Source organism: Periophthalmus magnuspinnatus, chromosome 7, assembly GCF_009829125.3.
Source record: "Periophthalmus magnuspinnatus isolate fPerMag1 chromosome 7, fPerMag1.2.pri, whole genome shotgun sequence".
Classification (NCBI taxonomy): Eukaryota; Metazoa; Chordata; class Actinopteri; order Gobiiformes; family Gobiidae; genus Periophthalmus; species Periophthalmus magnuspinnatus.
The window spans coordinates 30,587,068-30,608,646 of record NC_047132.1 but is presented as its reverse complement, the minus strand read 5'-3'; the positions used below and the strand labels follow the sequence as shown (position 1 = coordinate 30,608,646).

The 21,579-nt window shown below is 40.5% G+C and overlaps 1 protein-coding gene across 1 annotated transcript in view; it reads left to right on the top strand.

Annotated features, from left to right (window-relative positions):
- Window positions 1–1,309: 1,309 nt before the first annotated feature.
- LOC117373058 (espin-like) overlaps window positions 1,310–21,579 on the top strand; it is a 45,144-nt gene continuing 24,874 nt past the window's right edge. Inside the window, exons 1-3 of the mRNA XM_033968915.1 lie at window positions 1,310–1,609; window positions 4,891–5,084; window positions 20,205–20,391. Of these exons, the coding sequence (XP_033824806.1) occupies window positions 1,310–1,609; window positions 4,891–5,084; window positions 20,205–20,391 (681 nt within the window). The remainder of the gene's footprint in view (window positions 1,610–4,890; window positions 5,085–20,204; window positions 20,392–21,579) is intronic.

Genomic DNA, 21,579 nt, shown 5'->3' with positions numbered 1-21,579 from the left:
AAGCTTTCCTGCCCCCCTCTGGCCACAACATGAAGTGCAAAATGAGACTCACTTTTATTTGAAGAGCTGAGTCCTCACCTGAAACTTTAGTTTTTAAAACACTAAACTCACTCTGTTCATCTGAGGCCTCCGGTGTCATAAACAAATATATAAGATAGATAAATAAATACATAAACTGAGGCTGATTTGTTCAGGTCCCATAAAGACCAGAGCACTGAGCAGCTGAATGAAAAATAACGGTCCAAACATTGAGAAACATGATGTGTAATGTGTGTTTGGGACACAGGGTGGCGCTGGAGCGCACCTGGAGGACACATGAGTCTGTCTCTTTTAAACTTTCTTATATTATTAGTTACATCCGTAAAGGTGAAGGATCACAGATCATATTTGATCACATATTTTCTCAAACGAGTCTCTGACTCATTGAGTGAAGAGAAAAGTGACGCATGTTTTGCGTCACGTGAAACTGCCCCAGAGAAATCACCAGACTCCTGAGTGAGGGACAGGGCGCAGTGCCAGTTTCACTATAATATGTTTTATTCATGAGCACAGACTGTATGTAAACAACACGACAGAGCCCAGTCTCCAGGAGAATGACAAGACTTTACCTCCAGCACAGAAGCAGCTGGAGTTAAAATAATCAAATAAACCAGTGCGTCTAAATCTAAATAAGTCCTAACCCTAAACTATAATCACAGAGTAAAGGTTTTTGTATTAACCCTGAACTATTTTAAAATGTGTTGTGCACTAGTTCCACATGAGTTTTCTTGTGTCTGGGACCAGGTAAAAGTTCATGTTTCTCATTATTTTTCTTGTGCCTAGGACCAGGTAAAAGTTGTAGTTCATCTGACTGTGAGGGGGCGGGGCCTGTGCATCCTACTGCCCCTTTAACATGTGAGCCGATTTTAAAGAAAGCAACAACCTGCAGCAGCTCAGTGATCCTCCCCCTGATGGATTATTCAACAGGCTGAGTCCCACGTCGCCATCTGCCACAGGAACATTTCTCCAGCTTCGAAAACGCGGTTTGTTTGTTTTTTCTTTACTGAGCGTTTAATCTTAAAACCAAAAAGAACATTCAAACTCTTTGTGTATCGCTGCCAGTGCGGGGCATCTCTGTCACTCAGGACCAGAGGGACACAGTTCATCATGTAACACTTGGCTGTGGCTCAGACTGAAGCGGCTCGTGGGTATGTGGCTGTTTCTCTTTACGCACTGAGTTACTGCAGCTTCAGTGGGACCATGGCGCGCGTGTCCCGGTGAGCGCAGCGTTTAAAGCAGCAAACAGAGAGTCCAGGGTCCCGGGGGGGCCATGGTGGCGGAGGGAGACAGGACTCTGCTGGCCGCGCGTCAGGGGGACATCCAGGCTCTGAAGACGCAGCTCGCGGCCAAAGAGCTCACGGCCGAAGTGAAGGACTCGCTGGGAGCCACTCCGGTGCACCACGCCGCGCGCTCGGGGAGACTCAGCTGCCTGCGCTTCCTGGTGGAGGAGGCTGGGCTGCCCGGGAACTCTCTGGCCAACAACGGAGCGAGCCCCGCGCACGACGCAGCGGCCACCGGACACTTGGCCTGTCTCCAGTGGCTGCTGACCCAAGGAGGATGCAGGCCAGAGGTGAGTCAGCGCAGAGTAATCCTCCTTTTCCTGACACCACTGTTTCCCAGAGACGTGTCCTGAGTTTATAAAGCAGCATCTAACCAGCACAGGACATAAACATGAACAAAGAGTCACCCAGAGCAGCAAATCAAACATAAATAAGCCCAAACTCGGGTTAAAAGCAGCGTTTATGTGACTGTTTATGTGGATTTATGGGGGTTAAATGTCCCACGTGTCCAGCAGAGTAGAAAGTGCATTCCAAACTTTATTAAGAGACATAAGCCTACTACTTTGACAAAGCAGTTGAGAAGGATAAGTGCACAAATATACAGTGCACACATTCAAGTCACTGCCAACAAGAAAAAATAAGAAAAACCCCAACAAAACACTGCAAACTCCAAGTACCTGCAAGTATTTCTGTGGAAAATACAAAGCAGTGAGTCTCCAGCCTCCTTCCATTTTCCATGTCAATAAACAATGCAAATGATCCAGTGTTTCTACAGAGTTACATAATCCCAATGGGACACGGTGTATCTATAAGGGGAAAACATATAGTTAGGATTCATTATGCATCAAGTTTAATTACACCAGCTCCACCTGAGACTCTGCAGTGTTTACACTTCAGCTCAGCGCGACACAGATCTGCTGGAAACAACACAATCGCTCAGTTTTTCACGTAAAACTTTCAACTAACGCACGGTCTGTTAGTTCTCACGAAGCATTTCTACATAAATCCAGGTAAAACAAGAGAAGCGCTTGTTTTGATCAGCCGTAGACCTTCATTTGTTCATTTTATTCACTTTATTTACGTACAAAGGCCATAGGCTATTTTCAAATGTTAACCCCGAATTCAAAGCCGTCCAAAACAGACTCAATGGGCCGCTCGATCTGACCTCTGGTAATCGGCGAGTCTAAGTTTAAGACCGCTCTGTAATAAGAGCTGCTTCATGTCCTTACTGTCTCTGTTACTTTTGATGCCTGTGCAGAGAGAGACAAGACGATGTCCTGATAAAGACAAGACGCTTTAAAGCTCCCGCGCGTGTTCTTTTCAAAAAATATAGACTTTGAGGTGGGAGATATCGTGGAGAATCGTCATATTTTTGCTTTGGAGACAAGAAAAATGCGAAAATTGAGTGTATAATCTGTCATAAAACTGTTTAAAAAGGCTTCAGTTGTACAGTAAATACACACGGGAGTCTGTTTTATGGCATATTTCTACACTTAAGTCGTTTTATTTTTATAATCCATTCACGTTTTTTACTACGAATGCACCGATCCAGCTTTTTCAGTTCAATATTTGGTTATTTCTGGGTTTCAGGTGGCATCACAACATCTACAGACCAATAATATTTAACACAGACGAGGGCAGATAAAGTAAATATTGTTAAAACTCGGATTTTTCTCGTGAAACTGTATATTTATATAGCGACTTCTTGGGTCTAGTCGCTGATAGAAATGATCAGGTTCAACATTTGTGCATTTACCTTTTAGATTTTGGATATTTCATGTCAAACTACAACATAATTAATAGGGAAAACTGGCCCTTGTCCCCCCGATAAGAGAGTTTGACGTCATCACATTCTGTTAATTATCTCTCAAGTAACGACAGAACAACTTTGTATAAGTAAAAGCGGAAACATTATGAGACTTTCTGGGCCGATGACAACCAGTATTTAGTCTCATCACATTAGTTTAGAGTCGGATCAGTGTAGGTCTGTCCTGATAATCTCTATATCGACTTATCGTTCAGGATATGACAGCTGGAACTATATATTTTGGGGCTCAGTGTTCATCAGGAGTACAATTTCTTTGCAAAAATGAGGAGATTTGGGGTATTTTTGGTGTAACAATAGGATTTGAGCCGTAGAGCGGTGATTACGTCGCTTCTCTGGCTAATTATTGGTTCATTTGTTGCAGCTCAGAGCTTTTAATGAAGTAGTCAGTTTAAAAATGGTTTACTGGGGTTATCTGGCGTTGTTTCAATCTTAATTAGTTTGTAATCGTGACAGATGTCGGTGTAATCAGGTGTGAGTTATAGTAAAAGAAAATTCAAATCTGTCAACTGGACAAAAAGGTTTTTAGACAGAAATCCAAAGAAATTCACTCTCAAAATTTTGTCCAATCGAATTCAACCTTTTTTTTGCAATGGACCCTGCCTGGACCATACCTAGACTCTACCTAGACCCTACTTGGACCCTACCTAGACCCTACTTGGACCCTACTGTAAGGTATTTTTTAACAATGTAATACTACCCCAGATGCCTGTAGCCCCATTCACCAAAGACCCCCACCCTGAGAGGGTCGTAAAGCAATCTACAGCACTGGGGCCAAGAAGATAACATCTAAGACCAGGGCCACTTCTTATCTGTGGCCCTGTTCACCAAGGACTGAGTGCCCCCATCCTGTGACGGTCATAAAACAATGAGATTGATTGACTTAAAAATGCACATTCAGGGAGTTTGCCAAAAAGGTTTTTAATGTGTAACCACATGTTGCCGAGAGGAAGACCCGCCTCACACACTGGGAGGCCTATAAAAGCTGGAAAGACAAACATCTGAGGACTCTCTTCCTATCCTTTCCTGAGAGTCCGGTGCTTCATTGTTAACTTTACCTGTGATGAACTCATTAAACCCTTCTGACTTATATTTCAGTCTCTTAGTCCTCTTTGACGCTTGCATCAGAAACGAACATTTCTAACACTACCTAGACCCTACTTGGACCCTACTTAGACTCTACCTGGACCCTACATGGACGCTAATTAGACCCTACCTGGACTCTACCTGGACTCTACCTGGACTCTACCTGGACTCTACCTGAACTCTACCTAGACTCTACCTAGACTCTACCTAGACTCTACCTGAACTCTACCTAGACTCTACCTGAACTCTACCTAGACTCTACCTGAACTCTACCTAGACCCTACCTGAACTCTACCTAGACTCTACCTGAACTCTACCTGAACTCTACCTGAACTCTACCTGAACTCTACCTGAACTCTACCTGAACTCTACCTGGACCCTACCTGGACCCTACCTGGACCCTACCTGGACCCTACCTGGACCCTACTTGGACCCTACCTGGACCCTACTTGGACCCTACCTGGACTCTACTTGGACTCTACTTGGACTCTACTTGGACTCTACTTGGACTCTACTTGGACTCTACTTGGACCATACCTAGACTCTACCTAGACTCTACCTAGACCCTACTTAGACCCTACTTAGACCCTACTTGGCCCCTACTTGGCCCCTACCTGGCCTTTCCCATAACGATCATAATAATGTCGATGTGATTGACAGAGCAAGGACAGCTCCGGAGCCACAGTCCTGCACCTGGCGTCCCGCTTCTGCCACTCTGAGGTCACAGAGTGGCTGTTGAAGAGCGGGGAGGGGGACCCCGGGGCCACCACACAAACCGGGGCCCTACCACTCCACTACGCCGCTGCCAAGGGAGACCTGCCCTCCCTCCGCCTGCTCCTCGGACACAGCCCAAAGTAAGACCACGGTGTGAACGTTAACTCAGCAGCACATTTGGATTTTTATTTGCTCATAAGTTTGTCTAATAGGTTATAAAATAGATCAGAAAATGGCGTCATGTGGCCCTTTAAACTGATCTGTTCAACTGTCTCACTGCAGATTTGTGGACTTCGTTTATGGCCAATAACGCTGTAATTACCGGAGCTATAATAAGAATTCAATCGGGAATGATATTGATTCAAACACGTGGATTATAAAACGTTTAGGGCCATATTTGATTCTCATTTGCAGATAAAATTCAACATTTCTATCGCGTGCACAGCTGTTTCTCTTTTATATTTCACAAAGATCAGTATTTACGCCCCAGAGTGCATTTTTACACGTGACAAATTAACATTAAGTGGATTTATTGGACACAAGACACAGGTTTGTAGTCGTCAAAGTAAAGACAGATGAAAAAAAAGACGTTTCTCTGAGGTTTTATCTGCTGTTGTCTTGAAACGTAATGGAAATGTCTTATTCCCAAATCCCACAAACAAAACCGTGGCTGTTTGTGAGTGTAAAGTGAAACGTAAAGCCATGATTTTTTTGTGATTGTCGTCATTATTTCTCATTAAGCTACAGTTTGTAACACAAGCAGGTTTCACTGGAAGGACACTTTAGACGTCTGACCTTATGGGGAGACCTACACAGTTTCAAGGGCAATGGCGTGAGAAAATACTTTTGCGTTGTACAATTGGAGATTTCAGATTCTATATTAGGAATTCCGACTTCAAGTACTGTGTTTTCCGGACAATAAGTTGCCCCGGGGTTGCTACTTTATACTCAGATGTGACTTATATGTGAAATATATGTTATTTTTCTTCATTATTAAGCATTTTTTTGGCTGGTGCGACTTAAACTCCGGAAAATACGGTATCATAGCAACCAAAGAGCCAATCCGGAGCGAGGCTGTTGACGGTAACGCCCCTTCCTCTTAGCAACGCTGTCAATCAAACCAGTTGTTAACGCTAGCGGGAAGCAACTTTGGGGAAAAAGGTGCCTGATTTTTATGTTTTTAATGTTCATATCTTGAGTTCTGGACACAATAGTAGATTTCAGATTCTATATTAGGAATTCCGACCTCGAGTACTGTGTTTTCCGGACAATAAGTTGCGCCGGGGTTGCGACTTATATTCAGATGTGACTTATATGTGAAATATATGTTATTTTTCTTCATTATTAAGCATTTTTTTTGGCTGGTGCGACTTATACTCCGGAAAATACGGTATCATAGCAACCAAAGAGCCAATCCGGAGCGAGGCCGTTGACGGTAACGCCCCTTCTTCTTAGCAACGCTGTCAATCAAACCTGTTGCTAACGCTAGAGAGAAGTGACCTCAGGGAAAGAAGTCGCCTGATTTGTCTGTTTTTAATGTTCATATCTTGAGTTCTGGACAAAACGGTGAAATAAAAACACCAGGATCACGTAGAGCGGGTTAATACGAACATTTTAAGACCAAAATGACGAGTTTGGCAGCTGTTTTTCATGCTCACTTCCTATTTGGAATGTGGCGGCTAGCAGGTTAGCTATGTGCATTTATATCTACAGTCTGTGGTTGAATAGTTGTGTGGTTTATGTTGAAAGGCTCTTCGGGGCGTGTTCCTTCTCATGTTTCTTACGTAAATGATGTGTGATTTTCATATGACTGACATAAGTGTGCACAAGGCAAGCTGTATTTAAAGCAGCTTTTGTCTGAGCCACTGTTTGCCATTTAAGGTCATGTTTGAGGCCATTGTTTTTGTATATGGTGCTGTTAATCAGTGCGGTGTCGATCCCAGACAGGCCCGGGCTCTGGAGATAAGCGGAACCATTGAACAAGTCGTTAAAAAGAGTAAAAGTGCCAGAGGTGTTTTGTTTGAGGAGTCGGCTCTGGTACAATGCAAGTCAAAAGACGACGTAAGGCGAGTTTATCTGTACAGCACGATTTGTACACAAAGTAAATCAAAGCGTTTTACGGAATAAGAAATGCATTAAAATCACAATACAACAAATCGAAACATAAATAATTATCGTAAAATGAACATTAAAAGAGAAAAGTGCAGAATAAACCCCTTTTCAGTCACATGCACAAATAAACAGAACGGTTTGAGTCTGGATTTAAACATTGTTAAAGTTGAGGCCTGAGTCACGTCTTCAGGAAGAATGTTCCAGGTTTTAACTGCAGAAAAATGAAACACTGGTTCCCCATGTTTAGTCCTGGTTTAGTCCTGGTTTAGTCCTGGTTTAGTCCTGGTTTAGTCCTGGTTTAGTCCTGGTTTAGTCCTGGTTTAGTCCTGGTTTAGTCTTGGTTTAGTCTTGGTTTAGTCCTGGTTTAGTCTTGGTTTAGTCTTGGTTTAGTCCTGGTTTAGTCCTGGTTTAGTCCTGGTTTAGTCCTGGTTTAGTCTTGGTTTAGTCTTGGTTTAGTCCTGGTTTAGTCTTGGTTTAGTCTTGGTTTAGTCCTGGTTTAGTCTTGGTTTAGTCCGGGTTTGGTCCTGGTTTAGTCCTGGTTTAGTCTTGGTTTAGTCCGGGTTTGGTCCTGGTTTAGTCCTGGTTTAGTCCTGGTTTAGTCTTGGTTTAGTCTTGGTTTAGTCCTGGTTTAGTCCTGGTTTAGTCCTGGTTTAGTCCTGGTTTAGTCCTGGTTTAGTCCTGGTTTAGTCCTGGTTTAGTCTTGGTTTAGTCCTGGTTTAGTCCTGGTTTAGTCCTGGTTTAGTCCTGGTTTAGTCTTGGTTTAGTCTTGGTTTAGTCTTGGTTTAGTCCTGGTTTAGTCCTGGTTTAGTAGTTCATATGGTACTAACATAAATGTAACTACTTTTTTAAACTTTTTCATTTTTTGAACATGTTCATTAACTGTTTCTGTATTTATTACTTATTCAGGTTATTGCATATGCACGTCCATAAATATAAAAAATATGGCTGTATAACTGTGCATCTCCTGATAAACTGACATTTTAAGACAGTCATACCTTTTAATCTACTTTGTCGTGGGCCACATAAAATGACGTAGTGAGCCACATTTGGCCCGTAGGCTTTGAGTTTAACATGTGATCTAAACAATCGGCATCGGCCATGAAAAAAACCCCTTATCGGACGATCACTGTTATCATGTTTCAGAGTTATTGTGTCAGTGAAAGAAAACAATTTCAGTATTGTTGTTTATGAGTTGTTTTTCTGTATATATGTCGTACTTCAAAAATAGTGACAGGTCTAGATGTGCTCATTTATAAACTTAAAGAATGTTATGTTTTCTTGTTTGTTGTAATAAAACACTAAATCTGCATTAGACATTTTGTTCATTATAAATCACAAAACTGATAAAATGGCTTAATAACAGAAATGTGAGGACATGATAAGCTCCGCCTCTTTATAGTGACATTCCTCCCTGTGTGTGCTGGGTTTTTGTTTGTCTTTTATTTTTTGAAAAACCCAAACCTTGAACACGATGACCCTGTGAAATGAGACTTTGAGTAAACAGATTATGAAGGAACAGTGTGAGCTCATGAAACGACTTTGCACATGTCGCCTTAAAGAAAACTAAGTTAAAGTCACACTATGTTCCTTTTGTGGTGGAGGGGCCTCTGCCTGCTGGGACTGTTCCCTCTAAACTGCGCGCGTGCGCAGTTGCGCACTGCTGACACGGTCTCCGCGCACAGAGAATCTGCGCTGCGCACAAAAATATCGAACCGGAATTGAAAATAAAATAAACACACAACAATTCATTCTGCGCTATTTTTCAGTGTGAGTCAGTGAGTGTGACCGGGGACGAGCTGCTCCAGACAATTATGTGATTCACAGACGTGTCTGCGCAGACTCGCTAATGATGCTAATGATGCTATTGATGCTAATGATGCTAATGATGCTAATGATGCTAAGTGCTGTTTATCCCCTTAACGTTCCGACGGCCCGCGCTCTGCCGCACTGTTACACACTGATACGCACTGTTTTGTAGCAGTTTTGCGTTTTAAACATGACGAAACGGACAAAACAAAGGAAGTACGTGACCGAGGACACTGTGGATGTTTGTACAAGTCAAACTAGAGACATCTCGGACCCGGAGCGGTTCGTGGAACCGAGTGAAGATCATGATGGACTCAGGAGCAGAGGAACTGATGTTTTGATGGACTGGATGCTGTTCCTGATCGGTAAGTGTGGTTTATTCTGCTATTGACTTAATTGTGGGTCAAATATATCATGCGTAATCATTAGCGTTAGCTAATGCCAAAGTGTCTTGCCTAAGGACACAATGACGGAAGTTGGTCCGAGCGGGACTCGATCCTCCTCTAACCACTGAGCCTCTGTAACAGAATGACTGTCACACTGTACAATCATGTTCAGTGTGTTCTTAGTTTCCAGTGTGTGTGTGTTTACATTTTGAAGTGTGTGTGTTTGTTCACTGTTTGCAGTTTGTGGTTTGTAAATAGATATTTATTTTGACCCATACAACTTGTTTTGTATATATTTTATATACAAATACACATTATATATTGTGTTTTGATATGATATGTAAATGTACAGTAATAGAGCAGCTGTGCAGATACAGATTCCTCTCAGTGTGTGTTGGTCATTGACTGTCACTAGTTTATGAGTTGTAAAAATGAAATGATCGTGTCATAAACTGAAAAAGAGTTAACGGACTGTCACAGCAAAAGCTTCACACAACGACTTATACTCATAATACAAGTCAGAGCTTTATCATAAAAATGTTAAGTGTGTTTTCAACATTGGAGTTTACAGTTGTCTTGGTTTGGTTGAAGTTCATGTTTTGCCATAGTTAAAATTAAATATTTATACTTCCAATAGTATTAACATACTGCACAGGTCATGAGCAAGATGTTTGTCATTTTCATTGTATAAGTGGATAAAGCACTTAATTAAAAGTCTTATAACAGAAATGTAAATGCGGTAATTTGATTCTTTTAATAAACCGTTTAACTTGGATGGATGTGATGCAGCATGACCACAGTGCGCACGTCTGATGACCACAGCGCGCACGTCTGATGACCACAGCGCGCACGTCTGATGACCACAGCGCGCACGTCTGATGACCACAGCGCGCACGTCTGATGACCACAGCGCACACGTCTGATGTCCCTCACACTGGTCCATGGGACGCTCAGGGAGTTTGTGTGTTTGCTCAGACTCATGAAAAATTAGAGGGAACATTGCCTGCTGGTCGTCATAGACTTTGCCCAAAATGTTCCACAGTATGATATTAAACATAATCTATTTAGCATTGTCAGACAGTTGTACAAAAAGCTGTTTTATTGTCACGTTAAACTTAACCCTGACATTGTGCTCCATAGCGGTGATATAACCAGACGATTTTAGCCTCGTTCCTGCGTCTTTAACACACTGGATCTATCTTTAGCCGCTTGTCTGATCTCATATTTTACCTTTGCAGTGTAGCCAGGTGCGTTTCTCCTGAAAGTTTAATGAGTTTGAGACATGGTAGCTGCTGATAGCATGGGGCCCATTCACTCTTCTGTTTAGCTCCGCCCCCTGCCTCTGTTTACCTCCGTAGCGACGCACAGTAGCGCCAACTGCAGATAAGATAATGAGGAAAACAAACCTATTTGAATGGAGCCCGGCTTTTGTTTTTAAGGTCAGCTCTGAGGCTGAGAGATGGCCTTCGAGTCAGAGACGATGCTGGTATCGAACTTTGGCACAGATACTGACTCATTAGAGCTGGATCGGGTATCGATTCCATGATATTGGTTAAGCCGATTGATTAAGCTGATTGTATGTGATGAGACTGTTTACAGGCCCAGAACCTCTCATCATGTTTGATACAAAGGTGTTCAACCTGAGGAATAACAGTTTCAATGTAATAACACGATTGGATTGAGATTATAACAGGCACAAGTTTTGTGACAAAGAAATGGCAAATATCAGAGCAAGTTTGCACCATTAGTGATGTGTAGGAAAGAAAGTATTTGTATATCTGAAACTGTACCATGTTTTTACAGATCTTTCATCCACTTACACCAAACTGTTTCTCTTAACATCAGTCTGTCCAGGGACGACATGTGGACATTAGTATTTTGCTATAACCTGGCACCAAACAACATCCTTTCTGTTTTTTTAAGGTCAGTGTGATGTTGTGCACTGTCCTTGTCCAAGTAAAACCATACCATCTCTTCTTTAAGGAAATAAATACATTTTTAAGTCCCTATAAATTCCCCTTTTGGTTAATATCAGGCATCAGCAGATACTTAAAGTAAAAGTACTTGTATCAGTGTTGTAATTGAAAAATCTGGATCAGTGCGTCCTACTTATAGTCCTATTATAAAGAATGCACCACTAATGACAGCTTTTACAACTGTTAATTATGTCCAAACAAATATTGGACAGTAATAAAGGTCATTACAGGTTTTGTGACGTTGCCTAAAAAGTAAAATAATAAACATGTGGACACAGACACTGCCTCGTTTTGAACTAAAGTCACAGATTAACAATAAAGTTTGAGGGTGCACTCTTTAAGTCACGTCTAAATCAATTCATTCAGTTTATTATTATGAAAGTATTATTAAAAAGTATAAATTAGCACTGTTATCATAGCAGTTAACAATAAAAGAAAAAGAAATATACGTCCTCTAAATGTCACCTACAAACAGAAGTCCATGAGAATCTGTAGATGTTCATTAATATGCACTGTACCATATTTAATAAAATAAACCATATTTGGTTGTGGAGTTATTCATAGTGTTCGTCTTTGTGTTCAGAGGCGACATGTTGAGGACTTTGCGCCATTCAAAAGATCTAATATTATGTTTATCGCTATGGCAACAGTGCAAAATAATCCCGTCCTCCTAAATCACACAGGTTTACTCATGTAACGTCTCATTACATTGTGTTGTTCTGCGTTTTTTTGTCCTGTTGTTTGTCCTAGAAAACCAATCGTCGCACGAGACTCGCATCCGAAGCCGAGCCCTGCGTGTCACTGCGTACAAATGATTTAATAACAATAATTACATGTATTGGGCCGAGCAAATGGATCGGCAAACACGCGTCTTTGTTGCGCGGCCATATTGTCCGTTAGTCGTGTCACACAAGTGTAAATTTATGGCGAGCTGTGTGGGCCATTAGTCCGGAGTCAGATCCATCAGGCCGCTGCTCTGTGTGTCCGCTGATAACCGCACGACACAAAGCGGTGAATGGAGGCCCGCTTATGTAACCAATCAGGTCAGATTAACACGCTGACCTTTGGCGTAAGGCCCTGACACGGTGACGAGCGACCACTGACCCAAGAGATTCGAGACAGTGGAGATGACGGTCACCCTTTTTTGTTTATGTCGGGGTATCGGCATTATTCGGCCCCGCCCACTGTTTCCGTAAATGCGGCTAAACGGCGGTTTCTTTGTTGTAGCGCTTCCGGTTTAGTGGAAATCCTGTTCCTTTGTGTCAGATATTCAATATTTATGTGCAACCTCAGGTCAACACTAGGGCTGTGCAAAAAATATTGAAATATCGCTGTATCGTATCATTTCATTTAATGATACAGTATCGATATCATGGGCTGCTGTATCGATATATCGCAGAGAGTATTTATTTTTTATTTTTTTGTATATTTTATGAAATTATTCTGTCACAGCGCTACATTTGTGTGACTTGTTTAGAGGAAAGAAACTCATTTATGCAGAACATTTGACATTAGATTCACTGTTTTGATGATTTAAAACAGGTTTATTTCACATTAACTTTATTTAACAAAGACTTTTAGTGTCACAGTCGTGTTTTAGTCGATATGTTGTGATCTTCAGAGCCGTTAAACTGCATATGTCCCTGTGTAAATGTAAATGTGGATCTAATATAAGCTGTGTTAGAATAATACTGACAAATGGAACAGTCTGATGTGTTTTTCTAGTTGCTAAAATGCACAAAACAAAATGCACTTTGTTAAGTTGATTCATCTTCAATAAGTTGGAAGCTAAATACAAAAATAAACACAATATTTACTTTTGTGAAAATGTGGTTGATCATTAAATGTCCCAAAAGCCTTTATTTTTCACTGAATTGTATTGAATCGATTTGAAATATATCGTATCAGATTGAGAAATGTATTGTATCGTGTTTCTAGTAAAATTATTCAAATCTTCAGATAATTTCCGAGTCTGGAGCTGATTCTGTGTCCGATGGTTTGAAATGAAAAAAGCGACTGAGCAAAGGCCGAGGATCTAAGGCACATGTCAAACTCAAGGCCCGTGGGCCAAATGCGGCCCGCCACATCATTTTATGTGGCCCGTGACAAAGGAAATTTAAAGGTATGACTGTTTTAAAATGTCAGTTTATCATTAAATACACAGTTAAACAGCCATTTTTTCATATCTGTGCAAATCCATATGCAATATTTGTAACTTGAATAAATAATAAATATAGAAACTGTTAATTAACACGATTCAAAAGTGGTTGCATTTATTTTACATTAAATTTAGTTACATTTAGTGACATTTATCTTACAGTTAGTTACATCTGGCCCTTTGAGAACAACCATTTTTGTTGATATGGCCCTTTGTGAAAATGAGTTGGACACCCCTGATCTAAGGTGATACTTTTACTTTTACTTGAGTATTTTTTTCTCCCCTGTGCCTGTACTTGTACTTAAGTATCTAAATGGAGTACTTCTTCCATCTCTGCTCGTCACGTACAACCAGAGCAAAGTTCATTCACTGTAGTTGGTTCATTGTGTCAGTAATAAGTTTTATATCGTGACTCAACCCTGTTTGGAACTCACTATACGCACAATATACACACCTGAGTACTACAACAAGCAGGATTAAGTACAGAAACGGCACTTTGGCCTTTCTCACCAGCAGAACAGAAAAAGCAGAGTGTGTTTTTCATGGAGCCGGAGACCAGGTTCCTCACTAATCTTCTTAATAACGACATACTTGGAGCAGGTTTGGAACAAAAACCCAACAGAGAGACTTATTGTTCGAATGTGTGCTACTGGAAATGGTTCTGCATAGATTGTGTTACTTCCGTTATAAAAATATTGCAGTTTTTTTCATGTGTTTTGGGGACGGCAGCGAAGTTTGAACTATAATTAGCGAGGTGTCTATTTTGGTCCAGACTGTTTAGCCGTCTTATTTCCTTCACAGCCAAAGGTCTTTAGTTCACTATTACGTAATAATGCTTTTTATTATTTCAGAAGAATGTTATGAGGCGTTTTTGTCAGGAAATTAGAGTGAGTAAAGTGTGTACGGTAGTAGTTTTCAAGTTAACAGCTCCTTTTACCTATTAGTTTCGTAGATATTGGTAATTCCAGCGCAAAAATCATCTAAATTAGGTGTCTCCAACCTTTTTCCTCCAGTGAGTTACCTTAAAAAACGTCAATGCCAGAGAGAGCTACTAATTTTAGCGTGTGCAAGAAACTGAGTAAATATTAGCGCCACGGCAAGCCTTAAATTGGGAGTCTCAAACTCGCGGCCCGGGGGCGAATTACGGCCCGTGAGACAATATTTTGTGGCCCGTAGGACAATATGAAAGTTTAATATTAGTGTCAGATTCAACAAATAACAATGTATATCCATAAAATCCACAAGAATTGGTGTATTTCCTCATGTATGTTGAAAACAGCGATGACATTTGAGAAGATTTTAACAAAGCTTTTTTTGTGGAATACCTGATGCGGCCCAGCTTCACCCAGACTGACTCCTGCGGCCCCCAGATAATTTGAGTTTGACACCCCTGCCTTAAATGGATAATGGCTTATGTTTTAGAGGCATCTAACTGTACCCCATCTGTTAGTCCGCAAGGTTAGGCATCAAAATTAAACATTTATAGTGGTAATTAATCCATTTTTCTTTATTCAGTGCAATACATAATTCAGAAATCCGTTGGCGAGCTACTTGAAAGGTCCCATGGCGCCTGATCTAAATGATTCTAGTGAAGATTTGTGTAGTAAAAACACAGTGGAGCACTTCCTGTATTACCGTATGACATCACAAGGTGGAACAGGGTGTTTTCTGAGAAGAACTAAGCCTAAATCTGCAGAGTTTGTGCGTTAAACATGTGCGAATGAAACAAAACACAACTCCAGGTCTGTTTGTGACGAGGAAACGACATTATAACATCAGAAAACGGTGTAATACGTGCTCTTTAAATGACTGCTAAAGCTAAAGTGGTATAAAGTACACATGATCTCATCTCTTTTCCCTTTTGAGCGAGCGGCGAGTAGCGATTAGCCGTGTTCGCTAGCCGTTCGGTCACACTAGGCCAGGCTCTTTCTGTGGCTGATGTCATGTTCACCTGATCCGCAGGGGCAGCACTTACACGCCGCCGCTCGAGTCTCTTCACTGTGAGAGAGCCGTCCTCCACGCTCGTTCCTGTCTCATATTCAATACAAAACACACACAACTTAAACAATTCTGTCGTGTAGGACCCCTGCGAGCCACTGAACCTCATCCCGCTTTTGTTACTCGCATCAATAATTCACCCGCCTGCCCACTTCCCGATGAGATGACAGTTAATGGCGTCTCTTGTGTTTTGAAATGTTTAGACCTTGTTTTACATTCCTTAATTGTCTTGTTTTAAAGATGATTCTGCAATTTTAAAGATTCTATATTACACAAAATGGATTCTGAGCGTTAAAGCGTGTTTATAATGCTGTTACCTCCTCAAAAACGCACCTGGAGTTGTGTTTTGTTTCATTTATTTAGTCTGTCTGCATGTCCAAAGCTCAAAATGCCCTTTTCCACGTTGTGATGTCATCAAGTGGTAGTTTTAAAGTTATGGTCACGTGGTACATAGTCACATTTTTATATACAGTAGTGCTTTTCCACCTTCCGCTTTACATTATTCATACACCAGTGCACACAGACACTGGAGGTGAGGTGGGTTAAGTGTCTTGCCCAAGGACACAACAGCGGCATTCATCTGTGGGAGCTGGAATCGCACCGTCAACCTGTGGGTTAGTGGATCTGACCGCTCGACCAATGACGTTTATGTGGAGAGCGGGATTCAAACCGCCAGCTGTCGGCTCAGTGGACAAACGCTCTACCAACTGAGCCACTGTTACTTTCAGTTAACAAATGAAATGATCCACAGTGGAGCACTTCCTGTTTTAGCACGTGACATCACAAGGTGTAACAGAGCATTTAGTCAATTTGGAGACTTAAAGGTCCAATATTACATAAAATGGATTCTTGTGTTTGGTTTAAGTCATGTTCTAATGTTGTTACCTCCTCAAAAACCGACCTAGACTTGTGTTTTGTTTCATTCTCACATGTTTGAGTAACGTCTACATTTCCAAAGCTCAAAATGCTCCGTTCCACCTTGTGATGTCATGAAGTGGTAATTTTCAAACTAACAACTGCCTTTTACCTTTTGTTCAGTAGAGATTGAAACTTACAGGACTGAAATGATCCAAATGATTCTGAAGTGAAGGTGTGTGGAGTTTAAAAACACAGCGGAGCACTTCCTGTATCACCATGTGACATCACAAGGTGGAACGGAGTGTTTTCAGTTTGAGAGAAGAACTCTAAATATGAAGGGTTTGTGCGTTAAACTTGTGTGAATGAAACAAAAAAACACAACTCCAGGTCTGTTTGTGATGCCAATGACCGAACTTGATCATTTTCATTCAGAGTAAATGTTTTGTCACATGTTTTGAGGACACATGATTTTTTGATAACACCTTTTACCGTTTGATTTTGCAGCTTTACTATTCACCCGTTATTTGTTCCAGTTTCCTTGTACAGTTACAGTGGGAAGTGGTGATGTGCTTTTCAAACGGTGTCGGTCTAAAGGTTATTTGCATATCCTCTGTTTGTGGAATCAGATATCTATGTTTTCCAGTGGTGGAAGTAAAACAAAGTAAAATTAGTAAAGTACTGTACATAAATAAAGTATAGATACCTATAAATTCTACGTAAGTACATTTTACAGTGGATACTTTTCACTTTTACTTCACTACATTTGAGAGCAGTATCTGTACTTTCTACTCCACTACATTTTTGAACAGAACTGCAAAGTAAAAAGTACTTTTCATACGATTTGAGGGGTTATTTTTACCATGTTTGTAGTTACGTCCTGACTAAAGTTTTCGAGTTCAAGCTTCGGATTTGAGCAAAACAAAAAATAAATACACAAAATTTATGAGAAACTGATTTGTATTGCTTCTGTTCACCAAAATATGTAATTTTTGAATCAATATCACTACATTTACACTTGAACAAACTAACAAATACAAAAAAAAAGTATAATAATGAAGAAAAATTCCAATCTCTAATGAAAAAAAAGGAAAAAAAAGAGGCTAATTAAGGTGTAGGATAAAGTGTAACCAGTTTATTTTAGATTTTTGTTTATATCTACCATATTTTCCGGAGTATAAGTCGCACCAGCCAAAAAATGAATAATAATAAAAAAGAAAAAATCAAATATTTCACATATAAGCCGCATCTGAGTATAAGTCGCACTCCTGGCCAAACTATGAAAAAAGCGCAACTTATACTCCAGAAAATACAATACATTTTCAACGGATACTTTAATACTTTTACTTAAGTCGATTTTTTCATGTGATACTTTTACTTGAGTAACTTTTTACCTCTGTATCTGTACTTTTACTTAAGTAACTAATTGAGTACTTCATCCACCGCTGACGTTTTCCGTGTATTCTATGACTTTAGTACAGATGGCGTTTCCCTTTTGAAATAATAAGCATAATATTAAAGTTCCGGTGATGTTTGGGTTTTATTTATAACCTTTTAAGCACCGCCTACTTCCCCCTCACCTCCTCACCTCCGCCCCCTTCAGCACCGCCCGCAGAGAGCTCCTTAATCCTCTTTACACACTGGCTGTAAAGTCTGACCGTTCCTTTGTCAGTGTCCAAATAAAGCCTGACCTTACAGGATTTACCTCCAAAGCGCTCGCTCACTCCTTGACCTCGCAGCGTCGTGGAGCAGATCTGGAACGAGGCCCGACGCAACTTTCCATTGAAGCAGAGACAACGTAAACGTCACAGGCAGACGCTGAGTTAAGCAACGTTAAGCAACAAGAACAACCATATGTCACCGTTTTGTTCCTTTTTATATTTATCAATCAAATTCTGGATTCAGTTTGTTTTATTACTTTTACTTTTTCTATTACTACTTACTTACTTTCCTGAACTTAAAACAAAACTGACGTAATTATTCATTGCTATTAACGCAAAACATCGTCAAATTTCTTCCTCCAAAGTCTGAACTCTGCTCCAAACCACGTACTTTTACTGACAGAGGATTGACTGATTAACTCTAACAAGATATATATTAAAACTGCATTCTACAAGCTGACCAAAAATATACAGTGGTCCCTCATTTATCGCGGGGGTTTCGTTCTAAAAATAACCCACAATAGGCAAAATCCGTGAAGTATCAGCTTTATTTTTTACAATTATTCTCTGTTTTCTCTGTAAAACCCCTCACCACACACTTTACACACTTTTCTCACACAGGCGTTAACATTTTCTCACATTTCTCTCTCGTTTAAACTCTCTCAAAGTTCAAACCTTCGTAGGCGTCTTTGTCGGTGCAGAACGTTTCATCGACATTGTGGGTTTTGTCGGGGAGAAAACAAATCGCAAACGTACAGCACTTCAGAGTCACACTGCGATTCAACATTTATGTAAATTTGTCTGAACACATTCTGTACTTGACAGGAGACACGGCACGGAGGAGACTGATGGACAATGGTCTACAGTCCAACAGCCAATCAGGACGCAGGACACAATGCACGATCAGACGCTGTTAAAAAAAAATCAGAGAACCAGTGAGACCACGAAAGATGAACCACGATATAGTGAGGGAGTGTTTTTGTTGTCTTTATTTTTACTACTTTATACATTATATACACACAGAAGACAAATCAAATATATGAAGTAAGATATATGGAATTATGTAGTAAAGAAAAAAAGGTTAATAACTCTACTAAATATATATATTTTTTAAGTCGAAAACTTTTTATTTACTACATTATTTCATATATTTTACCAGTGGTGCGGGAAGGGGCGTTACCTTCATCAGTCTCGCTCCGGATTGGCTCTTTGGTTGCTATGATACTCGCAGTCGGAATTCCAAATATGGAACTCGACCCGAAATGGGATTCCCCCGCAGGGTGGCTGGACGCTCCCTTAAAGATAGGGTGAGGAGCTCGGTCACATGGGGGGAGCTCGGAGTAGAGCTGCTGTTCCTCCACGTCAGAGCTGAGGTGGTACGCTGGAGGGACTGTCTCTCGGCTGGCCTGGGAACGCCTTGGGGTCCCACTGGAGGAGCTGGAGGACGTGTCTGGGGTGAGGGAAGTCTGGGAGTCCCTGCTTAGACTGCTGCCCCCGCGACTCGGCCTCGGATAAGCGAAACAAAATGGACAGATGGATGAAACTCGGCTCTATCGCCACTTAGCTTCGTATATTTTATGTCTTCTGTGTGTATATAAAATGTAGAAAGTAGTAAAATAAAGAAAAAAAACATTGAAAAAGAGGAGCGTTCAAACATTTGACTGGTCGTTTATGTTGACAGTGAAAAACCTAACCTGAAATAGAACCGGACTCGCCACTTCATTGATTCACCGTCTCCTTCTCCGTCACCACACCCGTCTATACCTGCGTTTGGTAATCGAAAATTAGAGGAAAGAAACAAGACAAAGACGTTTTGCATTGAATGTAAATATCCTCAAGTAATCTGAAACTGACGCTGCTGCAGGTCAGTGTCTTACAGGAGCTGCACTCGGACTCAGGACTTTACACGACAATGAGTGATGATTTTATACGGCACAAGATGAGGCCTCGTGCGATTTTTGAGTTGGGTTTTCACAATATATTCATAAGGACTAAGTAATTATAGTCAGTTCAATCGATATGGAGTAAACGTACATGTAAAGTGCTTTTTTCTGGCTGTTTATGTCAAATTTAAAGTAACGTTTTCATTCAGAAAGTTTGAGTTAATAGAAAACAACAGTGACATCCTTCACTTTGTTCGTGTATGTGAGCATTTCTGTCTTTAACTGTGAATAATCTTAATAAAACTGTAAAGATTCTTCTCTCAAGTATTACAAAGCTAAAATTTAATATTGTGACTAACTCATATCTAAAAATAGTAAATGGTTGTTATAAACTGAGCTCTTAATCGGTTTGACTTCTCTTCCAGCGTTGTCAACGTGCAAACTAAAAACGGTGCCACGCCTCTGTACCTGGCCTGTCAGGAGGGTCACCTGGAGGTGGTCCAGTACCTGGTGAAGAGCTGCGGGGCAGATCCCAGCATCAGGGCCAACGACGGGATGACGTCTCTCCACGCCGCGGCTCAGATGGGACACAACACTGTCATCGTCTGGCTGGTATGTTGAACTGACATGACGCAACAGGAGCCAGTTTGGTGTTGGAAACGAGGAGCAAAATTACAGAAAATAAAACTATATTCATTGATACCAAGGCTTTTTTTTTTAAACCAAGATTGATAGAATAATTTTGCTCAAAGAAATTAGTTTTATGGGGTTTATTTATCTCGAGCACACGCTTAAAAAGGAGTGGGAAGAAGAAAACATATTAAATCCCTCCTGTATCTTTCATTAGGACATGAATTAAATGCTTTGTTGAAGGTTCATATTCAGTTAAAAACAAAGAAAAAAAAGAAAACGTATAAACATCTTCAATTCAAATCAATTTATTTTTGTAAAGCCCAAAATCACAGCAGATGTCGCCTCTTAGGGCTGAACATGAGACTTAATTTAACTGACAGAAAGTTAGAAAATCAACAATGAAACAGAAACAAAAAGACAAACAAATGAATCAACATAAAACAAGCAAATGGAGAACTGTCCCAGAGCGCCCCCTGTCCTTAGACGCTGACATATATATATACCTGTACACATATACACACATATTTACACACATATACATATCATATACATACAGACTAATTCAGTTCATGACAATAAGTGCAGCAAAACGTCACAGAAAGAAAAACAGTTTAAAATGTTTAACTTACTTGGTGGGAAAGTCTCTGTGGAGTCTCATATTTAGCATAATTTTACATCACTTAAATGTCCCTAACCCCTATTTTTGAAGAAAAAAAAACAGGAAGTAAAGCTGATTTCTAAAAATGAATTCCTCTATCGACAAAATTCTACATTAAAATGGTAAATGGTCATGTTTTTACACAGCGCTTTTCCATCGTCATGACACGCAAAGCTGTTTTACATTGTCGAGGATTTTCTAATAATGAAAACCTTAAAAAATATAAAATCAATAAGAAGATAAGTTGTCTTGAATCAAAAAGTCAGATTTATTGATTCATTTGTGCACAGTTGTCAGAGAGCTGCTGTCCCTTTAATGTCGTCTCGCCCTCAGCTACAAATGAACATACAAACAGATTACACTAAACTCGTATGATTATTTTGATGGTATAAACGCACTAAGTGGGTCAAGGTCACTGGACACGTCATCTCGTAGATTAACAGACAAGAGATACAAATGTGCGTAATAATAGATAGTATCACGAAGGTTAGGTCAAAGAGATCCATAAC